The sequence below is a fragment of the Lutra lutra genome, chromosome 10 (assembly GCF_902655055.1).
Source record: "Lutra lutra chromosome 10, mLutLut1.2, whole genome shotgun sequence".
Lineage (NCBI taxonomy): Eukaryota > Metazoa > Chordata > Mammalia > Carnivora > Mustelidae > Lutra > Lutra lutra.
In genome coordinates, this window is record NC_062287.1 from 68,944,343 (window position 1) to 68,966,330 (window position 21,988).

The 21,988-nt window shown below is 47.3% G+C and overlaps 1 protein-coding gene across 1 annotated transcript in view; it reads left to right on the top strand.

Annotated features, from left to right (window-relative positions):
* The first annotated feature begins 221 nt into the window (after positions 1-221).
* The window catches only part of SPON1 (spondin 1), a 256,861-nt gene continuing 235,094 nt past the window's right edge, over positions 222-21,988 (top strand). The window contains 2 exon segments of the mRNA XM_047694020.1: positions 222-701; positions 18,884-18,990. Of these exon segments, the coding sequence (XP_047549976.1) occupies positions 467-701; positions 18,884-18,990 (342 nt within the window). The 5' untranslated portion in view covers positions 222-466.

A 21,988-nucleotide genomic window follows, 5' to 3' on the forward strand; every position in this document is an offset into this window, starting at 1 on the left:
CCCTGGAGCACTCGACCGCGCAGGGTGCAAAGGTGTAGCTGGGGTGGGGACCTCAGCCTCCTTGGTGGTGGGACAGAACCCGTCGCGTCCCCGTGCCTTATGATTTCCTCCCCAGACCCTGGGAATCCGGCGTCGCAAAACAAACACGGCCGCGCCGCTAATCGCCAGCTCGGAAACAAAACAGCGCTGCGCTCGGGGATCTGGGCAAGATCAGCCCGCCCTCCTCCCCCTACGCCGCCGCCCTCCCTTCCTCGCGCGGCTCCGGAGCTCAGCTCAGCGCAGCGCAGCGCGGCGCAGCTCCGCAGCCTCCAAGTCGAGACCGGCAAGGTCTCCCGGTTGCCAGCGCCGGCTCCGAGCTCCCGCTCCTCGCCCAGGCTCCGCCGGGTCTCGCTTCTACGGGGACCCTCGGGCAGGCGTCGCGTGGCGAGGGCCGGCGGCAGCCGCACAAAGTTGAGCGCCCGCGAGGATGAGGCTGGCCCCAGCGCCCCTGAGGCTAAGTTGGAGTCCAGCGCTGCTGGCCCTGGCGCTGCCCCTGGCCGCGGCGCTGGCCTTCGACGAGACCCTGGACAAAGTGCCCAAGTCGGAGGGCTACTGCAGCCGCATCCTGCGCGCCCAGGGCACGCGGCGCGAGGGCTACACCGAGTTCAGCCTCCGCGTGGAGGGCGACCCGGACTTCTACAAGCCGGGAACCAGCTACCGAGGTAAGTGGCCCGGCGTGGCGCCGGGGGCACGGCCCCCGGCCCCCGGAAGGGCGCCGACCGCGCGGTGCCGGAGGAGGGCGCACGGTCCCCGGGCGCACGGTGCCGGCGGAGCCCAGCAGGGACCCTCTGTCCTGGCTGCCCTCAGCCCCAGTCGCCGCGAACCCTGCGCGGCTCCCGAGCCAGCGTCCGGGGCCGTCGCGGGGGCCGCAGCCAGGCGGTGCAGCCCCAGTTCGGAAGCGCGGTCCCCGGGCGTGGGCTGCAGCCGAGCTACGCGCCACGCCGGCCTGGCTGGGAGGCAACCTGGCTTCCCCCCTCCCTCCCGCCCCCTAGCCCGCTCCAGGAGAGCAGTGGAAACCCGTCTTCCTCCAGATCCGCCTCTGGACTGGAAGGAACCCTGGTTTCTCTCTGTCAGGTCCCAGACCAGGTGGGGGACAAGCTTCCCCCTCTCCCATCCCTGAAGGGGAGGATACCAGCTTCTCTGAGATCAGCCCCCGGGACGGTCACTCCAGCTTCCTCGAACAGACGCCTTCAGGAAAAGGGACTTAGGCTTCTCCCTTGACTGGTCCCAGGGCACGGGGAGGAGAGGAAGAAGAGTCTGAAGCTTTGGGAAGGGCCCTCGGAAAGAACTCCAAATTATTTTCCGATGGTCCCAGGCGAGGGAGAAGAGTCTGGATTTCTAGGACAGGCTCCCAATGGAATGGGCCTCCAAGGAGCGCTGTGAGGGTTCGGAATGGGAAGGGAAACCCCGTGGAGACGGAAAGGGAAGCCCAAATTCCCGAGACCTGCTCCCTGGAGGCCGGAGGATCCTGGCTGCAGCCACCCCGAGGTTCTGCTGCGGGGGGGATGTCGCGCCTACACTCCTCCGCCAAGCGCGGGCTTTCAGGGGCGCGGGGAGGGGATGTCCAGGCAGGTGAGCGCCTTCTGGGCAGGAGAGCCGCTCGAACCGCGCAGACCTAAAGCCCCCTGACTCCATCCCCACCGCCCACCACCTCTCTCCGCAGCCCAGCATCTCTCCTAGACATCTTTTACCCGCGCAGCAGCCGCCGTTCTCCAGTTGGGTGACAGGATCTGGGGCAGGGAAGGAAGCCTGCCCGGTTTCACCTGGGGCTCCGCGGGCGGGAAGTGACGGGCTGCTTGTCCCCCCCGCCCCTCGCCTCTCCGTAAGGCAGCCCTGGCGCCTCGCGGGTAAAAGCGGGTCTTGGGGGCAGCTGGTGGGCTCCAGGCCACCGCCCTTGCATCCCCGCCTTCCGGGTTCCCAGAGCTCTGCGGCAGGAAGCGGTGGAGAGCCCTGGAGAAAGTTTGGGCCACTGTCAGCGGGCGCACCCGCCGCACAGGCCACCGTAAGCAGCCGCTACCCTTCTCTGAACGCTCCTCCCGCTTCCCCCGATCATGTCCCGGGGATCGTGTCCCAGACTTTGTCCACCTGGAGCTTCCCAGAGCGGCGTCCGGGCGCCCCCAGCACGCAGCAGCGCTCAGCGCGTGGCGAGCCCCTCTGACCCCCGCGCACAGGCCAGCGGGACCCTCGGTACTGCGCGCAGAAGGAACCCCCGGCCCAACCCGGGAAGGGAGCCCGCGGGGTAGCGGGGCTTGCGGGTGCGGCCTCAGCCTTTCCGAGGAGCTGGGAGACAGCCAGTCCTCTCCGTGGACCAGAGGGAGGCGGGAGTACTCCTATTGGCCTCTTGAGGCCTCACCAAAAACCCAGGACCTGGTTTCCCTGGGGAACCCGCCCAAGCTCCACGTGGCAGGGAAAGATGCAGCTTTGGAGTCAGACGGACTCGGCTTTAGTAGCTGTGTGACCTTGCGCAAGTCCTTTAATTTCTCTGAACTGATTTCCCAGCAGTGGAAGTAGCTATTTACCCAACCGCTCTGGTGGTTGTAAAGGAGTAAATGAGATGACAAAGATGAGTCGCCCGAGGTGCCCAGGACATGTTTGCTTGAGTTGGATATGAGGCCCTTTTTGGTTTAATAACAGAGGGATGTGCCTAGTCAGATTTGATTTTGATGTGTGTGTGTGTGTGTGTGTGTGTGTGTGTGTGTGTGTGTGTGTGTGTGTATGTAATTAAAAGTAGGTGTTCTCAGCACTCCTTAGTCCAATCTACAAGTGAATGGTGGCTATCTGGGTCCTCATGAATTAATGGAATGAATGAACTAATGATTTTTTCGTACTAGCCCAAGACTGTTCTTAGTATAATCCCAAGAGGATATTTTTAGGTGATTTAGGCAAGTGGAGGGGCCCATACCCCTGTCCTACCAGGCATTTCTTCCCACCCAAATCCTCCCTGTTGGGCTGAGTATGGGCGGCAGGTACTCTAACCCTGGGGAGTAGAGGCCCCTGGTATTCTCATGATTGGCAGAGTGTCCATGATCTGGAGGTGAGAACCCGGACTGGGGGTGGGGGTCACCAGACTTCCACCGACAGGTTTTTCCAGCCTAAACATTAGCCTTTTGGACTGTGACTCCTCACTAGGGCTATTGGCCTGCAGTCTCCTTGTCTCCCTTCTGGGGCTGAGAGATCTTGGAAGGAAGATGTTGCAGGAACCATGTTCGGGCCTTCTGAGCAAATACCCTGAGATTAGCAAACCTGATTCCGACACTCAGAGTTAGGAGGAAAAGGGCCCTCGCCTAGTTAGTTTGTGACATTTTCTGTTGGCTTATACTTTCTTGGAATAATTATGTTAAAAGTAAATCGAATGCATTCTGTTCAGGGTATTGACTCAGGGCCGTGGGAGTTAACATTCCTCTGGTGTTCTGGTTGCTTTTTTACTTTTTCTTGAGTTAGAGCCCCTCACAAGCCTTGGTATCAATGGCTTGTTTTCCTGCCTGAAATCTTTGTCTCCAGAATTTCTGTTCATCCCTGAATAGCTTCTGCTCTCCATGGCCCCCACCCAGGATCTCCTTTAGGTATTCTACACTGGATTAAAGTGGGCACTGTATTAAAATATATATATATATATATATATATAGAGAGAGAGAGAGAGAGAGAGAGAGAGAGAGAGTATATATATATATATATATAGAGAGAGAGAGAGAGAGAGAGAGTATATATATAGAGAGAGAGAGAGAGAGACAGAGATGAGATGAGATGAGATGAGATTTCTTCTCAACAGCCAGGATCCAATGGAGATTATTATTCAGGCTTTTCTGAGTTGTTAGTACTATATTGACTTCCTTCTCTCTCTCACCACTTCTCTCTATTCTCCCTCCCTCTTCCCCCTATCCCCCCTGCCTTGGCAATAACTGTGCTTTAGAAAGCTCTGAAAGGCCTGCTCTGTTTCTGACCATGGCCTCCTTTGACAAGGAGATTACAGTGATTAAAAATAACAAGTTGAGGATCCTCAAGGGGCTTCCCATATAGGAGGACAATTTGCAGGACCAGCCATTCCCAGATCACAATTTCAAGCCAAATAGAAGAAAATCAGCTGAAATGTTCAAGAATTGATTGAAAATAAAAGAGGCTCTTTTGTCTAACGAAAGGTCTGTTTATGAGGAAAATAAAGCCAGACGCTGGCTAATGAGAGTGGCTTTTCCTAGATGCTCTTTAAAGGGAAATTTCAAGGAACTTGATGGGAAAAGAATGTCCAGTGGAGGTTTCAAAAGCTTGTCCAACTTCAAGCACAATTGGGGGATTTATTCTAAACAGGGAGATTTGGAGACCTCCAAAACTGCCTGGCTTTCTCTTTTTCCCACCCTGGGGCACACAATGCCATAGGAGTGGGTGTCCCAGAGAGCCCCATCTCAGTCTGGTAGAAAGAGCTTAGGCTTTGATGTTGACTGGGTCTGTTTCAACTTCTGCTCAGTCGTATATTCACTGTGTGACCTCAGGCAGGCCACTTCACCTCTCTGAGCCATAATTTCTCCAGCTGTAAAATGAGAGCGCTCCCCCACTCCTTACAGCATTGCTGGGAGAGTCAGACATAATCTGTTTGTGGTGGTGGGGGGAAGCTGTCATAGAGTAAGTGCTCAAAAAATATATATATAATAAGATGGTTATTTTGGAAATAGAAAAATACTTGGCAGAGACACTGGATGAGACATTGTGTTAAGTACTTCCTACTCCTCTCACTTATTCTTTCCATTACTTTGAGGTAATTTATTGTTATTCTTATTTTACAGATGTGATGACCAACTCTCAGAGAGGTTTAGGAACTTGCCCATGATCACACAGCTAATAATCAGTAGAGTCAGGATACAAACTAAGAGATGTTTGACTCCTAAACATATGTTCTTAACCAGCCTTCTATATTGACACAGTAAAATGAAGGGGGAATAAAATGAATTCACTCTAGCTACCCTCGGGCTTCTGGATGGTGAGTCTTCATTGAAGGGAAGGAGCAACATTTCAAGATAACTGACATATCTTGGGGTACAAAGTATAAAGTGATGGCTCCTTATTTACATTTGCTTTTTTTCTTTTTATAGACTTCAGGATTGCATTTCCTCATAAACCAGAGAATTAATTTAGGAACATGAACAACCTTGTCAATCTATAGCCAAGTCCTTTTGTTTGTGGGGAATCAGAAACAAATTGGATAGGGAAAAAACCCTAATTTGATGGTTGGTTTATTTTTACATGCAGATGTATACCACCATGCCTACCAAATGATGTATTTGGAAAGTACATACGGAGAATCTGAGAAATTTAAACTGGATAAGGACTTTTAAGTAAACTATTTCTGCTCTAGTGGGGTTTTAAAAAATTAAGTACTGCTGATGAAATTGTAATTCCCTGTAAGTCGCCCCTCCCACCTCTCCTCTTTTCTGCTACCATCTCCCTCTTTTTTAATCACGTTACTTAATTTTTTAAACTTCTCCCCCTTTAATAAGTATTTAGTTCAGATTGATAAAAATTAAGAGTTTCATGAAATGCAAAAAAAAAAAAAAAATTAAAACTTAACCAAAAATGAAAGCATATCAAATAGACATTTGTCAAGGTTAGAACTTGGGTACTCCCCACGCACGGTGAAGTTGTCATTCCATGGCTGCCGACTGACTCAGCTGGAACAATAGGGTATGACTGCCGATATGTCCACCAACATGGGCTGACATAGCAAGAACTTTTCACCATTCCTCTCCATTTGCTTGTTACACAGAGTGTCAGATGTAGGTCAATATTAATTTTTGTGGGGGAGGAAAACCTCTTACCAAGTTATATTAGTTGAGATACAGGTTAAGCTCGTGTTCCAAAGAGACGCCAAAATACAGTGTTTTAAATAAGAGATAAATGGGAAGTCTCTGATGATGGACAGCTTTGCTCCACAGGGTCAGCCAGGAGCCCAGATTCCTTCTGTTGTGTTGCTCTGCCAAACCCCTAGCACTCTGCTGTCCCGTAGGTGGCCACGAGTGACAGCACCTGAAATGTAGCTAGTCCACATTGAGATGTGCTGTGTCAAGTACATACTGGTTGTTGAAAAATTAGGACGAAAGAAAAATAAACTTCTCCAATAACTTTTTATGTTGATTACATATTGAAGTGATAATTATATATATTAGGTTAAATAAAACTAGGGCTAAAATTAATTTTAATTGTTTTACACTTAACGTCTACCAGATACTTGTTAACAAATACACTGAATTTCACCTGCCTTGAGCTTATTGCTACTGGACAGCACTGTGGGAGTGCTATAACCATTCTGGTGAATGGTTACATCATTCATCAGAATGGTTACAGCCGTGTCACTACCAACACATCTGGGTTCTGGTCAGCTGGCAGCTTTCTTTTGCATCACGTGACCCAGAATGGTGCCCAGCACTTCCAAACACACTCCACTGGTAAGAATTTAGTGACTTCACCACATCTAGCTGCAAGGGAGCCTGGGAAATAGAACATTTAAATGGGCAGCCAAATGCCCAGCCAAAACATGGGGAAAGGACTCGTTGTTGTTTTCCAAAAGGATGAAGGTGAAAATGGATTTAAAGGCACAATTAGTTATCCCTGCCACATGTTTTAATGCACAGTCGTATAAAAGCACAGTATTTTGAGTCCTCTCACCCAGTGAAAGGTATCTAGACGGTCTTCTCAACAGCATGTGAGGTTGATATACTTGCTAAATGAGTCCATAGGGAAAGGAGAGTTCCTGTGTGTGTGTGTGTGTGTGTGTGTGTGCGTGTGTATGTGTGCTTGTGTGTGTGTGTGTGGTATTGATAAGTTTCATAATGAGAAGAAAAAGGTATGTCAGACTGGCCTGTTCTGTCTCATCTTCTCCCTCAGTAAAGGAGGAAGCTATAAGGAAAGAAAGGAATGAAGGCAGAAGTGGATAAAACAAGACAATGAGAGAGAGAAGGAGGAGGAAGAGGAGAAAGAAGAAAGGGAGGAGGAGGAGGAGAAGGGAAAATAAACTAAAAGAGAAGAAACAAAAGCTCCCTGGGGTATATATTCAGAATGAAAATGAAAGACAATTTGAGGAGACATGAGACCCAGGGTTAGGTTCAAGAGGCACTATGGAAAGCAAAGATTCCATAAGTCAAAATTATTCCTTAAAAATCCTTTCAAATTGTACATAAACTACACAGGTACCAGACTCAAGGTAGCCTTATTTGTGTCCCCTTCCAGACAGTTCTGTTAGTGGGGAATGGAAGCAAACCGACATTTCGCAGAGGTCCAGCGCTGCTAATTGTCCTTCCAGCGCTGGAAGACCAACGCTCCCCCAACTGAGTAACAGGTAAAACAAACAGTTTGCTTGTCCCCAACCACTGACGTGACAGGTACAAAATACTCACTGTGATGGGGTGAGGGGATGAGAGTCTCCTCTCATGCACACTCAAGCACGTGTGTGCGTTAAATGGAGTGGCAAGTGGCCCAAATTATCAAAGGTGTTCTTTCTTCTATCTTCCTCTGACAACGTACAGTTGTGTGTGTGATGACGTCATAGACATCTACAGTACCAGGGAGCTTATCCTGTCATCGAATGCTTTCCGCATGGCTGGCCAGCTCTTGCTGGCATACATTTCCCACTTTTATAGGGTGTCTTGGCTGGGCTGGTGTTGGGGCTAGGATGGGAAGGGTAAGGGGTTAGGTGACATCACCAGATGTCCTTGGGAGCTCGACATAGTCAAGGCTTCTAACTTTCACAGAATATTCAAAACTTCCATGAAAAGTTCTGGAAAAGTCAAACACATCTATGGGATTAGCTGAGGCCTGGAAGACCCATGGGAAATAACTTGAACCCTATCTACAGTTGTGCCTCAGGTATTTGCAGATATGTATCCCTGGACTTCAGGAGGGCAGAGAAGGGCTCCAAGCACAAGCCACCATGTGTGGGGGATAGGAGTGTGGGTGGATGGGCAGAGTCAGAGTAGGTCATAAAAACTGGATGGTGATTCTAGGTGCTATAGGAAGCTCTTAATGATCCTCCTCCTGTCCTCTCCTCCTCCTTTTCTCTTTCTCCTTCTCTTCAGCCTTCTTCATTTTCTTTCTTTCCTTTTCTTTCTCCCCACAGCTGCAACGCTACCCTTTGAATTTTACAGATACACCAAGCTCATTCCCACCCCAGGGCCTTTGTACATACGCTTCCCCATGACGAGAATGTCATGCCCACATCTTCGTGTGGCTCGCCCCTCGTCTTTTAAGTTCGACTCAGATTTTATCCCTTTAATGAGGCTTCTCTGACCACCTATGTTCCCCATTACATTTGCCTGATTTTGTTTTCATCATAGCCCTTAATCACTCTCTGAAATTATCTTGTGTATCATCTACCTCCTCATGCTAGAATAGGAGCTTTATGAGAACAAGGACTGTGTCTTTCTTATTTGCCATTTCTAGCACCCAGAACAGTCTGTGGACATAACAGGAACTAAATCATCATTCTTGGGAAAAAAAAAACAAAACCAACAATAAAGAATGCCTGGTGTGAGATCTCCTTCTAAGAGACTTAGATATGAGAAAGAGAAAGAAGAGAAAGCGTTTCTCTCTCAGCCAGAGAAGTGAGACCAGGGATGGGGACCAACAGCAAGGAGGGAGCTCCAGGTGGTGGCAGCAGAGAGAAAGGATGCCCGGTGCCCTGGGGGCATTGGCTGGGGGGTGGTGTGGTGAGGGCAGGCAGATGGCTGGGTCCCAGGTGAAGACTGTTGGAAGGTGATCTGCATGCTGGAAAGTCAGGTCAGGGATGGTTCAGAGGTGAAGAGCTGAAGGACAGCAAGCAAAAGAGCAAAGGGAAGGGGCTCCAGCTTCAGACACTGGCTCTGATTGAATAAAAAAGGAGGCAGAGAGGATTCTCGATCCATCAGACCTAGACACCAATTATCAAGTGGCTTTCCCTGGAATTACCACTTGGTGGGATTATTTGTGTGGTTTCCAAACCTAGCTATGCATCAGAATCACTTGGAAAAGTAAACAAACCATAGATAGCTTCGCGGGACCCACCCCAGACAAAGGGGCTGGATTCCAGAAATCTATTATCTGCCTTTTTCTTTTTTTTTTTTTTTTGGTAATGGAGAGGGAGAGAGGAGCAGAGGCAGAGGGAGAGGGAGAAAGAGAATCCTAAGCAGGCTCCACGCCCTGCACAGAGCTCGACATGGGGCTTGATCTCACGACCCTGACTGAGATCATGACCCGAGCTGAAATCGAGAGTCAGACGCTTACCCGACTGAGCCACGCAGGCGTGCTCCCCCCAACCTTTTTTTAAATTTTAAAACAAGATGGGGAGAGACAAAGAGAGGGTGACCAAAAGGTAGTCACTTTTCTTTTTTTTTTTTTTTTAAAGATTTTATTTATTTATTTGACAGAGAGAGATCACAAGTAGATGGAGAGGCAGGCAGAGAGAGAGGTGGGGGGGAGCAGGATCTCCGCCGAGCAGAGAACCCAATGCGGGACTCGATCCCAGGACCCTGAGATTATAACCTGAGCCGAAGGCAGCGGCTTAACCCACTGAGCCACCCAGGCGCCCCAGTAGTCACTTTTCTATGAGCATGCTTCCCCATCACAGCCACTCCCAGCCCCACCACAGCCTCCCATGCTCTATGTAGGTTAATACTGCTCACATCACTGCCCTTTCCTGTTACAGTGAGTAGCCAGTAGAATGTCCTCAAAGCTAACATGATAGCAGCCTTTCCCTGCCTTGGCCATGGAATGGTGGGGAGAGAAGAATCAAGGGCTTCCTTTAGGTGACAACATTCCCAAACTGGCAGAGCCTGAGGCACAGTTGGGCTGGTTGTACTTTCCTCTTGCCAACATTTCCCTTCCGTGTAACTTCCATTCATGGGTCCAAGTTTGGTTGTTCGGAGATGAGCAAATAAGGTCTCCCCCTTGGCCACAGGTCAGCCCTTGAGGTGTTTGTGGAGAAATACCAACTCCAACATCTCTTCTGACTCCAATGCCCCCTTTCTTCAGCCATTTTTTCTAGGGTGCTGTTTCTCATCCCCTTGCACTTTGTACTCCAGATGTGCTCTGATAGGATGGAACATGAGGAAGGATGATCTTCCTTGTCCCGAACACTGTGTTTGTGTTAAGCCGGGTCTGGCCTTTGCTGCTTTGGCAGCTGTGCTGTGCTCTGGGATCGTGCTGAGCTTCGTGCCAATAAACATTCCTGTGAACTCCTGGGAAGGCTTGCATCCCTCCTCTCCCTGTACTGGTGTGACTGGTTCTTGAACCTAAGATTTGACACTATTCCTCCTGACTTGGTCTTAGCCTTCCTCAGACTTAATCCAGCACGTTTGGGCCCCTCCCTGTAGCTATCAACCACTCATGAATCTGGATTCTGTCACTGAGGGATCGAGCCACATAATCTAATTTTGGATTATCTACAATTTTGATAAGCAGCCTTATTTTTTTAAGATTTTTTTTTTAAATTTATTTATTTGACAGGCAGAGATCACAAGTAGGCAGAGAGGCAGGCAGAGAGAGAGGGAGAAGCAGGCTCCCTGCTGAGCAGAGAGCCCGATGTGGGACTCAATCCCAGGACCCTGGGATCATGACCCGAGCCAAAGGCAGAGGCTTTAACCCACTGAGCCACCCAGGCGCCCCAACATCTAGTTAATAGTTTTGAAGTCAGCTGATTTGCTGTCATCTCAGTGACCTTTAAGTACCAACTGCCACCTTCCTGGTCAGCCACCTCAGTTTAGCCACAAATACTGTTCCCCCAGACTGCTAAGGAATCATACAGTCTAGGCAGAATTTCTTTCTTTGTTTCAAAATTAGTGGAGGCTCTTTCCATGCAACATGTCAGGACCAAAGTTAACTAAGTAAAGCAAAAAGAGAATTATTGAGTCTCCTATTTGGAAAGTCTAGGGGTGTCTCCTATTTGGAAAGTCTAGGGGTGGATCTGGTTTCAGGTATAAATGGATCTAGGAACCCAAAAAGGTTCTCTCCTTCCTCTCTGCTTTCCACACCTTCCTTCTACCTTGTCTGTCTCACTCCTCCCTTCCTTTATCTCTTGGCTCTGTTTCTATGAGTTGTCCTCATTTTTCTTACGACAGATAAACTTTCTCCAAAAGCAAGGAGGAGAGCTGCTGAGAACCTTGAATGAAAAGCCTTTCAGTTAGTTCTGTAACTAAAAGAAAGGCCCTTGTCCCTTTAACTAAACTGGAAAATCTCAGGGAAGGATTCTGATTGGTCCATCTTGGATCATAGACCCAGGTGACTGGGATGTGGAGAGAGACTAAATTTGGGTCACAGTCATTTCTGTGAGGTTATGTTTTGGGAGGGAGATCATCCAGCCCCAAAGATCGTCCAAATAGGGGAAGAAGTGAGGCTCCTGGGGAGTGTGCAGGCCTTGGCGCTACCTGCCCTCACCCATGTTCCCAGCTACACTCTCTTGGCTGACACATTGCCAGGTCCCCAGGAGCTTCCTTCCCACCCATCCTGCTTCCTGTCCATGCAATGATCAGTTCAGAACTCATTCATCTGCCTCCCAGCTCTCCCATGAAGCACATGGAAGCACATAGGGGAAAGAATGAGCCTCTCTTGAGCTGTTGCGATATGCGTCATACACATTCCCTCTTTTCATCCTTACAACAAACCCATTAGATGAGAATGATGATCCCTATTTTTTGGAAGAGAATGATTTATTTTTAAGACAGCTTATCACTTTAACATTTATGTATACTCACTATTACAAATATTAATTCATTGTCATAATAATAATATGAGATTAATACTATTACTGCCATTTTATAAGAGATTAGAAACTGCGACCGTGAGAGGTGAAGTCACTTGCCCAAGGTTGCACATAGGAAATGGCGGGGTGGGGGGGACTCAAACCCAGACTTATTAGCTACATCCATTGTAGAAAAACAGTTTTTGATTTTTAGATATGTGTGCTATTTCATTTGGAATGGGAGATGTTTCATCTCTGGCTGGGGAATGCTGGATCACTGGCTAAAGAAGACCATCCAGGGGAGGAGGGTAAGCCAACCCCACCATACACACTGGCTCATCTTTAGACTTTTAGCCTTATCTTCCCACTGTCAACCCATCACTAGCATCTCCTGTCTAATCCTGGCTGGGTGGGCTCAACTGGGCCAATTTCTAAGTGAAGCGTCTGAGTTGCAGCTTCTGGGTGCTCTGAATGTTACGCAGAGCAGGGAGGGGACCACAGTGGCTTGTGGACTGCTCCAGTAGTCCTTGGAATCCCCCTGTTGCAAGTTAAGGCAGAAGTTAAATTCCCTGTAGTTGACATGGGGGACATGAGGACTGGGGCAGCTCAGTTACATTTAGCAGGTGGATGGTGGATGCTGGCCCTGAGATGGGTCTGGGGTCTGGTTCGGGGTATTTTCACTGCTGTTGGGGCCGGGGAGTCTGAAGCCCACAGGCAGAGTGGGGAACATGATGGTAGTGGGTGAGTTCTAGTGAGGGTGATAAGCACAACAGATGAACTGGGTAACAGCTCTTCAGAGTTGTGTTACATGGTCGATGCACCAACCTTTGAAGGACCCAGAAAAGTATTTGGGAACTGGGGTTTGCATATGGCCAGTGTACCCACAGCTGGGGAGAACTCAACCTTGCGCAGAGATTTAAGGCCAGGCTCCAGTGTGAAACATCGGTCCTCACATAAGCAAGGCAAGCCAGAGAGGCCCTTGGCACTGGTTTTTAGGGAGAGCTATTATTCAGTAACCATACAACTTCCAGCCTCATCTTCCTAAAACATAAATCTGAATATGACATTCCCTAACTAAACCCCCCATTCCCCCCAACCCAGGACTCCCTCATCACCTCCAGAGTGGTATCCCAAGGCTTTGAAGGCTTTTAAGTTTCTACCCCCTGTTTGCCTTCTTCCCCTGACCTCTAGCATACCGACTCTTCCTCCCAGCTTGCATTTTATGAAATACAGAATTGCTTCTGGTTTCCAAAGCCGAGACTGGCTTGTCATGCCTTTCCCTCTACCTGGAGTGCTGTTAGTCCTCTCGTCCACTGAACAAACTCCTGTTCCTCATTCAACTTGGCGCTCAAATGCTACATCCTCCTGGAAGCCTCCTCTGGCTCCCACAGTAGACCCAGATCCTCCCTCCTCTGGGAGGATCCCTCCACCCATCATATGCTGTACAAAATATCTGCAGATGTGTCTTGTCTTTTTTTTTAAGATTTTTATTTATTTATTTGAGAGAGTGAGCAAGAAAGAGAGCACAAGATGGAGGAGGGTCAGATGGAGAAGCAGACCCCCTGCTGAGCAGGGAGCCCAATGTGAGGCTTGATCCCAGGGTCCCGGGATCATGACCCAAACCGAAGGCAGACTCTTAGCTGACTAAGCCACCCAGGTGCCCCCAGATGTGTCTTTTCTTCCCAGCTTTTAGATTATATGATCCTAGAGGGAGCAGCCCTGTTTTTTCTCTGTGTTTCCAGAGGCAGAGCCTTGGGCTGGCAGAGACAAATGCTCAGTAACGAAAAGATGAGGGAGGCTAACGCACTCCACATAGTAACCCAGGGGGACTTTGGAGGAGGCACCAGAGCAGGAGGAAGCCCACTATACATTGAAGACAAACGAACACCTTCTCCTTCATTCATTCATTCAATGAATCTTTATTGAGCATTTACTATGTGATAAAAGGCACACTAAAGGCTAAAAATACAGTGCAGCTTAAGACAGACTTGATCTCTGCTCTCGTAGAGTTTACAGGTTTTTAGAGGAGACCATCATTTACCATATAATTCACAAGTAAGTATATACTTAAAACTGGGTGAGAGGAATCTGGAAAAGGGAATGAGTGTTGGAAGGTTATATAGTGTGTGGGGCTGAGGGGACTTCACAGCAAACCCTATACTGGGTGAGATGAGCTACAGGAAGACTATTCATTACAAGTGCTTACCCAGATCTCCCCAGGACCTGGCCTGTGAGGATCATCCCCAAATCCTGTGAGGATGATCCCTGCTGCAGTCCTCTCAGGGGTCCTCCATGGGCACCTCCTAGAGTTTTTCTTGGGTGGTTCAGTGATTGTCCCTGAGGACCAGCTTTTTGAAACCCATTGTTGGTTCATCAGCCTGTTGGGCATCACAATCTGTCATCATAATCATCACCTTCGTCATCGTCTTCTTAAGCCCCAACATCACCAGCACCACGGCCAGCATCCGTTACAGGTCTTGAATCCTTTTATGCCAGGCTCTGTGATAAATGTGTATTTAATCCTCTCCACATTCCCACAAGGAAGGCAATATCATTAACTTCTTTTTAAAAATGAGGGAACAGGGAGGTGAAATAACTTGCCAGAGGTCATGTAATTAATAAATGATAGCTCTAGGGTACTCATCCCAAATATTTGCTCTTAACCAGTTCTCCGGATATGCTCACAGGATGGCTCTGGATGGACCTTTTTTGTTTTTTTTCAAATCCTTCATAAACATTTTTTCTTGAATTTCTTGGGTCTCTTAATGGCCTCTCTTGGGAGGCGCTTGGGAGGAGTCATTAGAGAGAAGATTCTATTATTTATTGCCGAGCTGTCATCTTCAGTCATTACTGGGACTCAGAACACACTGCACATTTGTTTCTTTCAGGAGAGTCATATAATGGGGCTCTCTGGAGGGTTGGGATCTCCTGTCTTCCTTCAGATTATACTGTGTACCACCATCGTCACCAGTGATCATTAGGGATCGAAGCCCCACACTGAGTTCCACCTCCAGAGCCGCCATCTTGTTGGTTGTACTCAATGAGGGAGAGTACCCCTCAGTGTTTTTGAACCAGCAGGAATGCAGCACTCTGGGAAACTGAGTTTATGGTTAGCCCTTTAAGGGCACTACCCAGATGTACAAAAAGGTGAATATTTATCATTCAGAAACATTACTTTATAATATTTTTATCAAAATATAACTAACCTGGGGAAAAGTTCACAAATCACACAGCTCAGTGAATTATCACATGTTGAGTACACTGGGGCAACCGGTCCCCAGATCAAGAAACAGAACATGATCTGTGCTCCAGAGGCGTCTCTTGTACCCCCCACCCCCAGATCAATTCTCACTCCACTTTGCCTCATGGTAACTGCTGTCCTGACCTCTGCATCATAGATTACGTGGTCTGTTTTTGAACTTCGTAATCATCTCAAGTGAAAGAAGACACAGCTTTTGTATTATTTTGAGTGTCTTCTTTCACTCAGTTATGTTTATGAGATTCATCCCTGTTGTGTGTAGTAGTAATTCCCTCCTTTGCATGACTACAGTGCATTCAATTATACGAATACACCATGACTGACATATCCATCTTACTGATGATGGGCATTGAGCGTTTCCATACAATGTTACTATGAATCTTCTGATGGGTGTTGTGTGGTCCCCATCTGTAGGCATTCCTGTTGATTTAGGGTGGCATTACTGGATCATAGGGTGTGTATGTGTTCAGCCTCAGTAAATACCACCAGAGTTTTCCAGTGAAAATTGCTTATTTTTGGTTCACCGGTGTGTGAAAGTTGCAGTTAATGTGTGATATTGTTAGTCCTTTTATGTTTAGTCAACCTGGTGGAAATGCGGTGATTTTTATCTCCCTGTTGGCTAACGAGGTTGGGTGTCTTCATGTGCTTTTTGGCCGTTTGGAGACCTTCTTTCATGAAGTTTTCGTTCATGTGTTTTGCCTATTTTTCTCTATTGCGTTGTCTATCTTTTTCTTATTGATCTGAAAGAGGCTTTATATGCTTTGGATTAAAGTCACTTGTGGTTAAATGCATTGCAAATACCTTCTTCCGCACTCTGCCCTGCTTGTTCCTAGTGATGTCTTTTCTTGAGCAAAATTTTTATATCATCTCATTTATATATCTTCTCCTTTATTGTCAGTGTTTTGTTGTTGTTGTTTTTTTGTATGTCCTGCTTAAAAAGTCTTTCTGACTCCAAGGTCATTCATATTTTATCCTCGGCCAACTTCTGAAAGCTTTGTTGTTTTGTTCTTCACGTTTACTCTACCGTCTGTGTGAAGTTTATTTTGTGTGTGATCTGTAAGACCAAGTTACCTGTTTTTACCTGGTTGTCTAGTTGCCCCAGCAGCTCTGTTGAAGATAATTGTCTTTTCCCCCAGCTGCCCTGCATCCCGTCCTTAATCATACATCAAATTTCCAGGTACTTGTAGAACTTTTGTTAGACCCCAAACTATACAGTTGGCCTTTTTCCCTTCCTTGCTAGAACACCCTGGCTGAACTTCTGTAGCTGCATTAGTCTCGACTCATGGTAGCCCAAGCCCCCCAACTTTTCAGCTCTCTAGACGGCCTTAGATATTCTTGACCCTTTGCATTTGCATATATGTTTTGCAATCAACCTGTCATTTCCCCAAAAAACATGATGACAGCTTAATTTAGAGTGCACTGAATCTATAAATCAATTTGAGAAGAACTGACATCTTTATAACAGTGAGTTTACTTGTCCATGAACACAATTCAGTAAACTTAACCGCACATCAACTCTGTGCTAATCACTGTGCCAAGCCTAGATGTGGTTCTCGCTTTTGAAGGACTTGAACGAGTAGGTAAACAAACACTTATCCACAAAATGCAATGTGATCATCTCATCACTGATAATAAGAGCTAATATTTATTAAGTGCCTATTATATTCCAGGCAGGATTTTAAGAACTTTACATGTATTAATTCATTCACCCTTTCCACTGATACTTGGACATAAGTGCTGTTATCATGCCCACCTGTAGGTTTTTTAATTGCAGTGCAGTCTACATACCATAATATATTAGTTTCAGGTGTACAATATAGCAATTCAATATTTCTGTGCATTGCAAAGCAGTCTATGATAAATCTAGCTACTACCTGTGGCCACATAAAGGTTTTATGATATGATTAACTGTATTCCCTATGCTGTATGTTGCATCTCCTTGTCTTATTTATTTTATAACTGGAAGTTTGTATCTTTTAATCCTCTCCCATTTTACCTCTCCTATTTTACCCATCCCTCCCACTCCACTCCCCTGTGACAACCACCGGATTTTTCTCTGTTACCATGAGTCTGTTTCTGTTTTCTTTTATTTGTTCATTTGTCACCCCACTCTAGATAGCCTCAGACTGCTTTAAGGCTGGGAGTCTGTCCCTCAGGGATCTCAGCTCTTTCTTCTGTCGGCCGCTCTTGAGCACTATACTTTCCTGACTGTTTTACTGTGCTTTTCCTCTCACCCTTTCTTCCTTACTAGGAAGGTCTATTTGACCTTTTCTAGACATCAGTAGCCAACTAGAATGTGCTACTGCTTTTATGGGATGAACTGACCAATTATAGCATGAGATTTGCAATCTTTGCGTCTCAAAGTCCTGCCCTGAGATATCATTGTGACCACTGGTGCCTTATCTAAGACGGTTGTTTTAGCTTTTAGGGTTTGGGGGTCCTTTATTTTTAGGACTGAAACCAGAAGACTAGAATATCCTTCCCTGACGGGGGGTTGCTTATCAGAATCATGTAAATGTTATTTGTTAAATGAATTGATTTTTAAAATTTCAAAACTTAACCCTGTGGAATACCCATGCTATGACTAATATACTCACTATGTTTAATTCTGGGCGGAATGTTAAGCTGGGGAGGGAGTCTGGCCCTAAGTCTGCCTCTGGGTCATCTTACCACCTTGGTGTGTCTGTTGACCTCTCTGTGTCTTTGTTTCCTGTCTGTGAAATTAGAAGGCTGGAATGGAGGATTCTTGGGAGAGGCTTGAGGCTCTAAGAGTCTATAATTCCATGTTTAAAGGCCAGAATCTTAGCACTTTAATCCACACAGTAATTTAAATCTCAACTTACATAAATTTCAAAAAACTGGAATTGAGATTTTTTTTTTTTTTTTTTTTTTGGATGTCAGGCTCTGTGCTAGGGGATAGAGATATAAAGAGAATTAAAATGAATTCCTCTCCAGCATAACTCACAGTCCAGTGGAGAAGGCTGGTAAAAAGAGTATTGCAGTGCAATGCAAAAATTGCAAGAAAGGATTTCCATCTCAGGAGATTGAAGATACAAATAAAGGGGTGACTGTCATTGCTGAGTAGACCCTTGAGCTAGATTCTCATGAAAACATAGTTATATTTTATAACTGTAGTTTATTTCTAGTTCATGCAAAGTACAACATGGATATTTCTGGTCCATGAGTCATTCTCTGTGTAGTTATTCAGAAACCCAGGTTCCTTCCCTTTTGTGGCTCCACCATCTTCTCACATGACACCAGAGTCTCCTGCTGGATCCCCTGCATTCTGCAGCCATAGGTGGGAAAGCAAGAGTGGAAAGTTTGTGTGGGCCAGGCTGGAAGCGGGATTCATCATGTCTGTCTGTGCTTTCCCTTGACGGAATGAGGGTGCAAACAGACCTAACTTCAGGGGAGGCTGGGAATGTGGCCTAGCTGAGATCCCACAAGAAAAAGGAAGTATGTTTTGGAAAACATACAGCCGTCTCTGCCCCCACAAAGGACTTTGTAAGGGAGTCTCTGCTGTGAGCAGCTAGGTTTCTCTCGGACCAGTCTAATGGGGAAGTCTAACATGACACAGCTGGCGAGACGGGACTACTGACCAGGGACTCTCTTTATCAAATTGTGGGTACTTGGAGAGAGCTCCCTGAAGTCTTTGTTGGTTCAGGGGGGCCTCAACTGAGATCACAGTTGAGGCATTTCACAAGTTCTGAAATGTAGGGGGGAGCAGGGTGGAGGGCGATAGTTCATGACTCAAAGGGATGAGGGTTTTCCACTGTCCACGGCCCGTCCAACCCACAGGTCTGGCATACTGATGAGAACTCGTGAACATCCCTTTGTCAGATGGAAGCCAGCTGATTCCTGTGCTCTTAATTTGCTTTCTTCTCTCTCCACAGTAACGCTTTCAGCTGCCCCTCCCTCCTACTTCAGAGGATTCACATTAATTGCCCTCAAAGAGAACAGAGAGGGAGATAAGGAAGAAGACCACGCTGGGACCTTCCAGGTAAGACCCCTCTGGGCTCCTCCGTGGCCCCCGTGCCCTCGTGGGTGGAAGCCAGGTAAGAGGTGGGCAGACTGAGGAGCTTAAGTGACAGCAGAGACCCAGGGGCCTGAGGCGGCTGAGGTGCCACTTCCTGAGGGCACTTCCCTTGACCACAGGCATGGCGGGTCAGGTCCGTTGGAAAGACGCATAAAGGAGTAGGCAGCAGATGCCAGAAGGCCTTCGGGCCCGGCCAGTAGGCAGGGCTCTGCTCTGAACTTCCAGTGCCTGCGGGCGACAGACAGCCCAGCTCTGTGGGACGCTCGGAGCCCTGGCGGGGCCCAGCTGTTTTTCCTGAGAACACTTTTGTGACTGACTGGCAATTCTCAAGTGTCCACGGAACGAGAGCTTAGGATGGCCCAACCGGAAGGAATAGGAAGCATAGGAGAAGGGCTATTAAAGGGATGAAGAGATTGATTTATGAGAGGAGATTAAAAGAATTAAACATGCTTTGCTTGGCTAAATGAACAGGGCTGAGTGTGAGAGGTGGTAATGGTCTTTAAATGTCAGTCCTCACAGAGCAGCCTCCTCCAGGGGAGGCTGCGTTTGACTTTGTACAAAAGGGCACGGCAAGACGAAAGTGGGTCAAGAGAAGAAAGAGAATCACAAAGGCGAGGGCCCTGACAGTGAGTCATATTTCACCGTGGAATATTCTTCCAAGGGAAGTGGCGGGAACATCATCCCCTTTCAGAGGTTTAGAAAAAAGTTCTGACGACTGGACGGCCGTGTCCCAGAAGGATTGGGGCCATCCTAGGAGGAGGCCTGGCCAAATTGGCTGGAACCATTTCTCATCTTAAATTTCCATTGTTCTAGAATCCATTTTTTATCTGGCATTTGCAAACTCAGAAGAACAAAATAAAACCTCAGAAATACACCCGTAGTTGACTACTGGGGCCTCTGGTGCCATTGAGGGTGCCGTAGAGGGGCCTGCCCCAAAATATCTTCCTCATCCAAAGATATCTTTTAATCTTTTTGTAGCCAGGTTGTAATTTTGAATCCCCTGTTTTAAAAAATGTCCATTGCTTCGGCTTCTGGGCCTCCGGCCTAGCGGGACTGTTAATTCCATGCTCATCGTAATGTTCTTGTGTGTACTTAGGTACGAGCAGGAACTTTCTTGGCATATATCTGAAGACGTTACCCAATTATAATACTAACAATGGCCAATATTTGTTGGGTTCTGACCCTATGCCAGGCATTAGGTTAAGTTCTTTACCTTATTTTGGTTTATCTCCTCTTAATCTAATTAGTATACCTCATCTTGCTTTGGTTCTCCAAACAACCAAGTAGATAGGAACTCGTATTCCTGTTTCACGGATCAGGAAAATGAAACTAGCCAGGTTACATCATTTGCTTAATCAGCTAGTGAGGAGTAAGGCCAGGTTCCTCCACCAGGTGTCTGATTCCAGAGACTGAACTGTTTAAGCTCTGAATAGTACTGAATAAGCTCTGAGCACAAGTGTGTTTGCACAGCGTGTCTGTGAGGACGTCATCATCGAGAGAGGGAAGTTCAGGCACGCGCTCAGCCCACAGAGCACTGAGGTCTAGTCCCCGGTCCTTGTTGCGCTAATTTACCTGGAGGTGTAGATGGTGTTTCCGACGCGGGCAGCTGAGAGATCTGGGTGCCTGAGTGTCAGGAGGGGTAAAGTTCTAGGAAGGGAGGAGGTAGAGGGGGGGGTTGGGGAGGGCGTGGGACCTTAATTTTCACCCAGACAAAATGTATCTGCTCTAAAAGGATGCTTAGAGGGCGCCTGGGTGGCTCAGTGGGTTAAGCCGCTGCCTTCGGCTCAGGTCATGATCTCAGGGTCCTGGGATCGAGTCCCGCATCGGGTTCTCTGCTCGGCGGAGATCCTGCTGCCCACCACCTCTCTCTCTGCCTGCCTCTCCATCTACTTGTGATCTCTCTCTGTCAAATAAATAAATAAAATCTTAAAAAATAAATAAATAAATAAAAGGATGCTTAGAGATATATGCTCAAAAGAGTTGAAATCAGGGTTCAAACAGAGATTTGTACACCTGTATTCATAGTAGCAGTGTTCACAGTAGCCAAAAGGCTAAACAACGCAAGCACCCACCGAAGCAAGAACGGATGAACAGACATGGTGTACACATACCGTGCAATATGAATTCTTATTCTGGTGCATGCTACCATATAGGTGACCTCGAAGACACCATGTGAAGTGAAATAAGCCAGTCACATACTATATGGACAGTATGGACAAAAGGACACATACTGTATGATTCCACTCGTGTGACAGACTGAAAGTAGTCAAATCCAGAGAAACAGGAAGTCCAGTGGTAGCTGCCAGGGGATGTCCAGGAGGAGGGAATAGGGAATTATTGATGAACAGGTACACAGTTTGGGTTTGGAAGATGAAAAAACATTCTGGAGAGGGACAGGGGTGATGACTGCATGAAAATGTGAATGTACTTGATGTCACCGAACCGTGCACTTAAAATGGTTAGGATGGCCAATTCTATGTATATTCTACCCCCCCACACACACAAACGATGCCTGAGTTAAGCCTAATGGGGACATGATGTGAAGTTAGGTGTGAGGAGTTACGTGGCTTCTTTCTTTAAAGGCTCTTCTGTTTTAATTTGATACATTGATAGTCCTCTCTAACTCACTGTCGTTCCTACTCCGCTAAATCTTGGTCCCTTCACTTGTATTCACTGATGAGTGAATACAAAGTCCAGCTCACAGTGGGCAATGAGTAGATGTTTGTTGAATGAGTAAGTGAACATGTTACTCTTTCCACTAGTGTCCATTGCTCAGTCCTATTTGGAATTTTCCAGAACTCCTATCTCTTTAAGCATCCTCCCTTCTTCCTTCTTTTGGAGCTTTGGACATCATTTCTTATTACCTCACAATGGTTCACCACCAGAGTGTGGTCCCTGGACCACCTGGGACCGTACACTTTTTAGAAAGACAGAATCTCAAGGCCCACCCAGACCTACTAAC